General features: G+C 34.8%; 1 protein-coding gene across 1 annotated transcript in view; it reads right to left on the bottom strand.

The window, feature by feature from the left end:
- Nucleotides 1-584: 584 nt before the first annotated feature.
- LOC140170866 (uncharacterized) overlaps nt 585-11,105 on the bottom strand; it is a 47,224-nt gene continuing 36,703 nt past the window's right edge. Inside the window, exons 33-39 of the mRNA XM_072194074.1 lie at nt 10,742-10,864; nt 9,394-9,516; nt 7,888-8,127; nt 6,578-6,826; nt 6,341-6,436; nt 5,867-5,986; nt 585-2,311 (exon numbers count right to left, since the gene is read on the bottom strand). Coding sequence (XP_072050175.1) covers nt 2,286-2,311; nt 5,867-5,986; nt 6,341-6,436; nt 6,578-6,826; nt 7,888-8,127; nt 9,394-9,516; nt 10,742-10,864 — 977 coding nt within the window. The 3' untranslated portion in view covers nt 585-2,285. The remainder of the gene's footprint in view (nt 2,312-5,866; nt 5,987-6,340; nt 6,437-6,577; nt 6,827-7,887; nt 8,128-9,393; nt 9,517-10,741; nt 10,865-11,105) is intronic.

Raw genomic sequence — 11,105 nt, 5'->3', positions numbered from 1 at the left:
TGGCGGTACAAGAATTACTAACCTGAGGTACGCCGATGATACCACTCTTATTTGTAGCAGCAGAGTAGAGCTGATTGATCTTTTGAAGCGCATCAAAGAGGCCAGTGAAGAAAAACACCTTCTCCTGAACACAAAGAAGACAAAAATAATGGTTGTAGACAGAGAGAGAAAAAGTGATGAGTTTGTGATAGATGGACAACAGATTGAGGAGGTGAAGCAATTTGAAAGCAATTTGAATATCTGGGTTCAATGATTAACAACAGTGGTGACAGCACAACTGAAATTAAGAGAAGACTGGCTATTGCAAGGACAACTGTGCAGGGCATGTCAAGCATATGGAAAAGCAGAGGCCTATCCATTGACCTCAAGGTACGCCTACTTCGTGCAACTGTGTTTTCCATTGCCACTTATGGATGCGAGTCTTGGGCTATGACCAAGAATGATAGGAAAAGAGTAGATGCTTTTGAGATGTGGTGCTACAGGAGGCTTCTACGAGTGACATGGAAAGACAGGAGAACAAATTCAAAGATCCTTGACAAGATTGGTACAAGTCTAACCATCAGAAGCGGCATAATGGAGAGAAAGCTGAAGTACTTCGGCCATATTGTCAGGAAACATGGAGGTGTAGAAAAACAGATTTTGCAAGGGGCCATGGAAGGCAAACGAGGAAGAGGACGTCCACCAACATCTTGGACTAATGACGTGAAGCTGGTTTCTAACCAGGGAATGCAAGGTGCAACACACTTGGCATCGGATCGAGTGAGATGGCGTACTCTTGTGAAGACCACAGCAGCGCTACACAGCGCCACCTGACACAGAGAGAGAGAGATCAGCGACGGGGCATGAGCTAACTAACTAACATGAGGCTTTTCGAAGTGATGTGTTTCGCAGAGGAGAGAGAACAATACTCGCGTGCTAACCCCCCTTTTAGAATCCTGGCTCGTTTTTGAAATAAAAGAATTTTACGAATCTACCTAATTTTCAGCCCGTTCCACGGAATAAAATATCTGTCAATGACAATAAACGCCCCATGCGCTAATAATTCGCTTCGCAGTGATTAGCACTCCGAATACAGATAATCGCTTGATATTTGAATCCATGGAAAGGTTTGAAATTGAGAGAGTTTCATAAAATATTTATGTGGTCAATTGTCAAAATTAAGAAAATATGTAATAGTTGATTTATTCCTCAACCACGTCAGTTATCAAGTTATGTTTAGTTGTGGCGTTAAAATACCCAAACAATTAAGTTTCCGACGATACAGTTCTTTCACGGACACCCTGTTGTTGATGTTTGTATATAAAATATGCTAAAAAAAATGTTAAAATAATACCGACCAGTATCCAGTTCGCAGCTCAAGATCAGCGAATGTGATGTTAATTAAAAGACCATAGTGAGATGACAATGACGACTAGTCATACTGAAAATAATAATGGATTTATATACAAGATAAAATTGAAGAAACCGAGATCAGTAGAAACATCATTCCACTAACAAATTAAATTTTGGTAAATAATCAGATATACTATGAACCGCATCTAGAACGCTCTTGCTATGGCGAGAAGGACAAACTTCAGAGCAGGAAAATTACTACAACCAATGCAGTACATATATAATGTTTTCTTTAGATTAACACATTTTCTGTTTACTTAGTTTTAATATCTTTATCTCTTGACAACAAACACCACAACTTTGTTTCCCGTAGGTGACCTGAACAACAAAATACGATTCTGTAATTTTGTTTAAGTCGGAATTTATCCTTATGCCTCTAATTGAATACATTGTTGGGCACGTCAATTACAAAATAGGTTTAATACGAATACACGTTTATGCAGTACTGATGGTTGATATTTGTTTGATTTTGCATTTTGAAATATTTTTAATGAAGTCTTTTTTAATCATATATCACTAATGTGATATGTAGAGCAAATGGCTGCAAGTGTCAGTGGTGCTCCTATAAAAGAGGGGTGACCCAAAAATAACAAATTACTGGATTTTTTTCAAATTAAAAAACAAAAACAAAACAAAAAACAACAACATGGCTCCAAAAACCGAAATGCTCGAGGCTTACGGGAAACAAACTTATTTTGTTTTGTCTTATATGATTATTTGATTACATAGTTTACTATTGTAATAATATCAGGCGCTACTTAATAAACACAATGATCGCCACTCCTATAAAATCTAATCATATCCCAAAATATAATACATGTAGAAGTTGATCGTCTCCCTGGATCATCTCTAGCTATTCTAAGGTAAGTTTTAATATGCTGTAAAACTACCTCTTAAGGCGTGGAATCAACCCCTCCGTCTGTGAAATAAAAATATAAAGAATGGTTTATACATCGTCAGTATGTAATTAGAGTTGACTTGTGATGCCATATATGGATTGTTTTCATGTCATTTCTCAATGAGCACATAAACACTGTACCTTTGTCTTTCAAATAACACATGTAAAAATGACATTACACACATGATTACGTAACATCATTAGCATAACGTCAATAGACTATGGACACTGCCAAATCACGCAAAAAGGCGGGCCTTTTAAATTACAGCAAAGGCACGTGTTTAAAATGTCCAAGAACAGCAAAAGTACAAGGTGCATATGGCTAGTGTTAGGCAGGAATAAACACTAGGTCCTCATTTTGCTTTTGGTAAAATATGAGCCTTGCCATTAAACTTGGGTGAAAATGGGACGTCTGGGAACTTCAACAATTGAATGGAAGCAACATTATTCTGCAACAATGGCGAAAATGAAAAGGCAGTTATTACAAATGACATTGATTATTTCCAAAATGAAACAGATTAAAATGTAATGACTGGTCACGTGTGAGAGCTGGTACGCAGTACGATGATAACTGGTGCAAATCAAACAACAATCTGCGCATGCGTAGGTGGGATGATCGATATAACATGCTAGAAATTGCAAAATTCCAATTACAAAATGCTATGAAAATTTAAATTTAAATATTCATATGAATTTTCATGAATGATCTCAACCTCAAATCAACAGATAAATTTCTCATTCAAACGATGGCCTCTCTCTCTCTGTACTACTACTTTTTGTAACAATAGTAGAATGACAGTTATATTTTAATCACGGATTCAAATATTTTCTAGGGAGACACCCGTTTTAATGTTTGGGGATTAGTCAAGAGAACTGGCAAGAAAACTTAAATTTCCACGTTTGCTATTGTTTTTGTCAAAAATCAAACATATTTGACCACGCATTTTAAATAAACTAAAACCTTTACAGCCCAACAGACATGGTTAAATGAACTAGTAATTTGTGTTCTATAACGTTTCCAAAAGACAGCATTCTCCATACTTTTATTCCCAAGAAAATATAAAATATACAACAATACCTCATTTCAGCCTCTTATTTTCCTTAACAAAAACGACTCATTTTCAGCAGGTGACCCTAGACCATTGATTTTATGCTAATGCTGTTACGTAATCGTGTGTGTGATATAATTTTTACATGTGTTGTTTGAAAAACAAAGGTACAGTGTTTATGTAATCATTGAGAAATGCCAAAACAAAACAATCCACATATTGCGTCACAAGTCAACGTATACCGTAAAGATTCGCCTAATGGCGCGTATGGGCCCTTGATATAACCAGAAAACAGAAACTATAAGTGCCCTACCGTAAAAATCGCACCAGCAAAGGGCACGGACCCTTAATTCTTGTTGTGATATTCAGAGGAAAAGTGGCCAAAGGCAAAGGAGCCCATGTGCGCCATTAGGCGAATCTTTACGGTATAACACTCATTATGGGTGGTAGACTCATCTCGTAGATACTGGTTATTTTTGTCTTCTGGAACACAGCATCTTATGTTTAAAATATGGGATGATGTAGAAACAAAAGCCTGATTATTAACTAATCATGTTTTTGTTACACTACATGTAAGGTACACCGACTTGATGTGGGGAAACAAGTAAATACAGACTGGAAAGTAGGGGGGGGGGGCAGGTTTATCACTTATGTGGGCCTTGGAACTGGTAATGTTGGGCTATCGAACATTGCCTACTTCTAATGCCTACATTTGCTTTTTTTGCCCCCCTGCATACTTGTCCAGTCTGTACAATAGATGTTATGATTTTTTGACCAAAAATAACATCCTGTACAAAAAACAATATGGTTTTCGAAACAAGCATGCTACATATATGGCTGTTCTGGATTTTGTAAAAGACATAAGTGAGGCTATAGATAATGATATGTATACACTAGGTATTTTTATGGATCTATCGAAAGCCTTCGATACCATAGACCACGATATATTACTCAGTAAGCTGTATCACTATGGTTTTCGTGGCGTATCACACAATTGGTTTTCAAATTATCTCTCTAATAGGAAACAATATGTATCGTATAATAATGTTGTGTCATCTAATGAAAATGTAATTTGTGGTGTGCCCCAGGGTTCAATACTGGGGCCATTACTTTTCATAATTTATATGAATGATATTTGTTTTACATCCAAATTATTATCATTTATTTTATTTGCTGACGACACAACTGTATTTCATACTGATCGTGATGTAAATGTGCTTTATGATACAATGAACTGTGAGTTAAAAGAAGTATGCAATTGGTTCAAATGCAATAAATTATCACTCAATGCATCAAAAACAAACCTTATGCTTATAGGAACAGCATATCGAACAAAACACGCTCAAATAAATGCTGATATTCACTTAGATGGTTGTAAATTAACTCGTGTTTCTACTGCAAAATTCTTAGGTATAACAATTGATGAGAATTTGACGTGGAAATCACAGATAAATGAAATTTATAAGGTGTGTTCGAGAAATATAGGTGTCTTAAATAAAGTTAAGCACTTCTTGCCAAAACAATCATTGTATCAATTGTACTGCTCCCTAATTTTGCCTTATATGACCTATGGAATATTGTTATGGGGTAATGCCAGCAAAGAGTACCTTGTAAAAATTTTTAAACTTCAAAAAAGGGCTTTAAGAATCATCTCTAATAGCTCTTATCTATGCCATACAAAGCCTTTGTTTGAAAACTACAATACCTTAAATATTTTCGAATTGTACAACAAAGAACTGGGTATATTTATGTATAAGTATAAAACTGGTTTACTTCCTCAATCCTTTGATAATTTATTTACAGAATTGGAAAGTATTCACAAATATGATACGAGAAACAAGACTGATTACAGACTCGAAATACACAAAATTAAATCTGTATTAACTTTGGGACCGAAACTTTGGAACTCGTTCCCCCATGATATTAAAGCGGCTCGAAATTTAAATTCTTTTAAAAAGCTTTTGTCGTCTTTTCTCATGGAGAAAAATCTAAGCATATACTATATCTTTGTTGTAAATTATGTATCAGTATTTGGTACATGTATATAATTGGTTTAGGATTTGTTGAAACTATTTTTCTTATCACATCCGTAATTCTGACTTATTGATCAAATGATTTATTTTTGTGAGTTATTTTCCTACATTACCTTGCTTTTGTTGCATGAGACATCTGTTTTGTGTGTTTGTGTAAATTTATGTATCTGTATTTGAGTGTAATTCTTAATTTCTGTAATTCTAGTATTATATTAATTAGCCTAATATTTCTTTTAAGGTGGTGTAACGCTCAATTCAGGCTTTTGCCTTTTGTTACATCTCCGCCATCTTTTTTAAAATTCTATTTTGCCGTTTTGTTAAATTTGCTTGCATTTATTTTGATATGATGTAAATAAATAAAATATGTATGTATGTATGTACTTGTTTTTCCACATCAAGTTGGTTTACCTTGCTCTCTTTTCAACCTGATCAGAGTTTTATTCTAACGATATCACATTCATTCTAATTGAAAATGTTATGCTAGGAAAAGTTACCTTGTTCACAAATAATTCCATAGTAACCACCAGGACAGCTACAGTATATACCAAGACCTTCTGTATCTTCCATGCATGTCCCATCGTTAAGACAGGGACAGTAGTTTGCGAAGAGGACATCTGACAAATAAGTTACAATTGTGTTCTTCATGTTCATGATAGTGTATAATACTAGAACACATGTTTTGTTAATGATATTGCATTTTAAGAGCACTCATGCTAAAGGGGTGATTCCTTGGCGCACACTCTCTTTGTTCAAGCAATTTATTTATTAGAATCTAAACACTTTAGTGTCACAATAGTTAGATTTAAAGCAAATGTTCCTGGGACTATTATTGTGGCATTGTTTTGAGTCAGTTTCGAATCATTATAATAGAGGGTGAGACCCTATCCCATAACCGTCCCAATCCGTTGGTGCTTTTGGTTTCATAATCTACATTAAATGTAATATTAATTCTTTGATATTATTCTTACTTGGCAGACAAGCATGTCGAGTGTCATCGAAGAGACATATGGAGGTATCCGAGCACGGCATATCAGAACACGGATGATCCGGGGTGATATCTTGTGCTGTAAAATGGTAACCAGAGCAAACTATTTAGCTTCCGACCCAAATTTGTGTTGTGATACTTATAAACGTACATAAATTTATTGATTTATTCGTTTTAAAATTTTGTTATAAATTTCAGTACTTTTATTCTACCAACTCACATTCAGTTACAGTCACGTTGAACTCGCAAACAGCCTCATTGTCAGCGACATCAGTGAAGGTGTATGTAACCGTTGTGACACCAACTGCGAATGACGATCCGGAATCGTGGCTTTGAGTAATATCAACGGGAAGGTTCGAGTTGTCTCTTGACGTCGGTGGTGTCCAGATTACTTGTACGGTGGAACTGCCTGAAGTTAAAGTTTGCACTAGATTTGCTGGGCAGTTATTGACTTCAGGAGATGTCGTATCTATATTATAATTCGTATTATAATTATTCAACATAGTATTGTTATGTAAATTATAAATAAAATATTTTCATCCAATCTCATTGGACTTCATCTGGCAACTGCAAACATGGTCCGGTATTGATCGTAATCGGAGACCGGTCATCTCAGGCCCCCTCGTTTGTTACCCGGGGTTTGTTAAGGGATGGCTTCTCCACTCGTTTCCAAATCGCTTCTTGAACGAACTACGATTACGATTACGATACCGGAGCATCTTTGCAGTTGCCAGATGAAGTCCAATGAAATTAGATGAAAATTCGCAAAATTCAAAAAGTCAGTCCAGTATTCATAATTTACCTTCTACGACTGGATGATTCATAATATACAACATAGTTGATTCAAGATAGTATTGTTATGATTTGTCTTTGAAAATATGTGTCATGTTTGTTAGAGTACTTCATTCCTTTTTGCCAAGACATTGACATCAATGTAACGAACGTCCGTTCCTAGAAATGTTTATCTGGCTAGCTAATCTTGAAATAACTAGATAGAAAACTCCTTGACCTTAAAAGGTTTAAAACTATTATTAATTTATGACACATCAGCACAGTCCGAGTTGTCCCCAAAATAAACGAAAATAGGGCATTACTATTTTGTTCAGTCGTTCAATTGTCTTGAAACACATAAATCACATATAAATAAGATGCGCAGAATGACGGCAAAACGATTTAATGAATTTTAATACATTTGCTTTGTATTTCTTGCGTTTTGTGATTTGATAATAAGACCAGTTTTTGAGAGCAGGTTTGGGACATTTTGACCTCTGACATATCGGGAAAATCTCTGTAATTATTATTAATTAATTTATTATTGTAATAATGTTATCATTGATAGCTAATTTATAAAATAACCATGTTTAAGGGTTTGTTTTTATTCTAGTAAAACATTTTTGATTTGATTTTGTACGCACAAAAACCAATTTTTCTGAATTTTCCCGATAGGGCAAAGTGTCCGAAAACTGCAAAAACTGTCCCACAATGCATTGCAAACTTTCAATGCCGATTTGGCTTATTAATACCACTTACCAGCAACAGTAATCAGAAATATGCAATTGGCTGTGTTTCCACTGTCATCTGTAAACACATACTCAACTATAGTTTCCCCGATAGGAAAGGTAGACCCTGAAGTATGCGTTCTTGTGGCAATAATAGTTCTTCCATGGCTGTCAATCCCGACTGGTTCTTGCCAGCTTACTCTTCTGTTTGGACCGAGTCCCAAGTCGACTGTTATATTTTGTGGACATCCTTCAATGTCTGGGGATATATCTATAAAAATATATTATTTGTGTTTTGTTTTTAATTGGAATTAAGTTTTATTTTAAGTGGATTTCTTTATATTTACACAATTGTTCACAATCGACACGTTAAACACATCAGAGCATGTCCATGTATGAAACCTAGCAACAGGAATATGAACACGTTTATTATCCAATACAAAATATTGGAATGATCATTCTGTATTTGAAAGAAGAATGCAAACATGGCAAAGTGAGCACCGTATTCGCCGATCCAATTTGACCACCAATTCAAGGTGCCAAATTCTGCAGAGTATACAAATGCTGATTTCCATCGCATTCATGTGAAAAACTCACATTTGCACTATTTTGCAGCAATAATGGTTTGCCGATCTGTTGAGGTATCTGGCAATTGTCCCAACCATCTTTGTTTTCTCATCATTTTTTATTTCATCTCCACTTTTGTGTAATTATTGCATTACTATGCTTCACTTGTATTATATGAATTTATGTTGTATATTACTGTGGTTTTATATATATATATATGCAATAAAAGATATGAATATATATTTATTTTTTATTTATTTAGTAATTTAGCTATTTATTTATATTTAGTTCGTTTGTTAGCTATTATTTACGAGTAGCTAATTGAATAGTTCGCGAGGTAGTTGTATAGTTAGATTGGTTTATTATTATCATTATTATTATTGCTATTACAGTGATGAAAATGGGGAAGCAAAGAGTAAAGTGTCATTAAAATGACTAAAATGGGTCGGAAAATTGACACATGGGGAAATAATTTGGCTAACCCTTACACTAAAAGGTTGGCTACGTTGCTGATTGCAATATTAAGGAAAACAGAAAAAAAAACATCTTAAAAATATCATTTTACATTCAGTATGCACGTCTTTATCAGGTTTATGGAATTACCGTATATCTGAGACCATTTCTACCCTTCATATTTGCCGTACATAATTCGTGTTGTGTATAATAGTCATGAAGTCGTTAATTCAGAATGTATCTACTAACTAATACATACATCAAACTGTAAATAATGACGTATATTTTATTACTTATAATGTAGTCTAGACACTGTCGTGTAAAAACTGTTTGGTACCAAACTGTGCTAGCGATATCTATTATGATTTTGTGTACACGTACGTCATATTTCGTAGCATGACGAATACATGCATTTAATGTGTCCATTAATGAATGAATGAATGATATATAAATGAATGAATGAATGATGAATGAATGAATGTTAAGTTTATCACCAAAGAGTTCCTAGATATCTTACCTATAGCAGTTTCACAGTATGATCCAGTAAACCCTTCTGAACATAGGCAGAAATAAGCCCCTCCGTCCCCATTGTAACATGTACCTTCATTCATGCAAGGAGAAGAACTGCAACCTGAGACAACTGATCAAAAGTGAAAAAGTTACAAGATGTTGCAAGAACCTGAAATAACTTATTCTTCTATGCATGTTGTAGTTTCGGTAGGAAGAGTATATGGGTTGAAACCCTCCATGAATTTCAGAAGATGAAAACAGGCGTAGATGTTCCCACTTCTCAATGTTGTTTGAAACCTAACAATGGCGGCAAGGGGGAAGTGAATTTCGGGGTTGTGAATTGTGGGATTTTACTGGGGGATGGGGGACAATAGTTCTGACTGGAGGTCGCATGCCCCCTGGCACTGCCACTGGAACTTAAAGACCCGTTCATTGACCCCAGCGCAAGTGTAAAAAATTAAAATTATAAATTGCTTAAAAGTGATGGATAAGTCATTCAAGATCTGTATTTGAAAGAAGAATGCAAACATGGCCAATATGACCACCAATTCAAGGCGCCAAATTCGGCAGAGTATACAAATGCTGATTTCCATCGCATTCATGTGAAAAACTCATATTTGTTGCACCATCTTTGTTTTCTCATCATTTTTTATTTCTTCACTTTTGTGTAATTATTGCATTACTATGCTGCGCTTGATATATGTTGTATATTATTGTGGTTATATGAAATATTTATATTTATTTAGTAATTTAGCTATTTATTCAGTTTGCTTGTTAGCTATTATTTAGCGAGTTAGTTAAATAGTTAGTGAGGTAGTTATTTGGTTAGATTTGTTTATAATTATCCTTATTATTATTACTATTATTATTTTAGTGATAAAAATGGGGAAGCAAAGAGCAAAGTGTCATTAAAATGACTAAAATTGGTCGGAAAATTGACAAATGTTTTACCCTCTCCCACCAAAAGGTTGGCCACGTTGCTGATTGCAATATTAAAAAAATAGAAAGTAGAAAAAAAAAAACATCTTAAAAATATCATTTTAATTAAGTATGCCACAAAAATCACGTCTTTTCATGTTTATGGAATTACCGTATATCTGAGCCCATATCTATGACACCCTTCATATTTGCCGTACACAATTCGTGTATACTAACTATTACATACGTCAAACCGTAAATAATGACGTATATTTTGCTAGCGATATTCATTAAGATTTTATGTACACGTACGTCATATTAGTAGCATGACGAATACATGCGTTTAATGTGTGCAATAATGAATTAATGAATTAATGAATTAATGAATGAATGTATGAATATTAAGTTTATCACCAAAGAGTTCCTAGATATCTTACCTGTAGTAGTTTCACAGTATGATCCAGTAAACCCTTCTGTACATAGGCAGAAATAAGTCCCTCCGTCCCCATTGTAACACGTACCTTCATTCATGCAGGGAGCAGAACTGCAACCTGAGACAACTGATCAAAAGTCAAAAGTTACAAGATACTTCAAGAACCTGATATAGCTTATTCTTCTATGCATTTCTGTAGGAAGAGTATGTGGGTTGAAACCTTGCATGATTTTCAGAAAGATGGAAACAGGCGTTTGAAACTGAACAATGGCGGCGCCAGGATTTTTGTCAGGGGTGGGGGCATGGGGAAGTGAAAAGTAAAAAGTAAACATTTTTCGTAATTTTGAAATTTTACTGGGGGAGGAGGA

Source organism: Amphiura filiformis, chromosome 15, assembly GCF_039555335.1.
Source record: "Amphiura filiformis chromosome 15, Afil_fr2py, whole genome shotgun sequence".
Classification (NCBI taxonomy): domain Eukaryota; kingdom Metazoa; phylum Echinodermata; class Ophiuroidea; order Amphilepidida; family Amphiuridae; genus Amphiura; species Amphiura filiformis.
The sequence above is the reverse complement of the archived record's forward strand: the minus strand, read 5'-3'. Positions and strand labels throughout refer to the sequence as shown.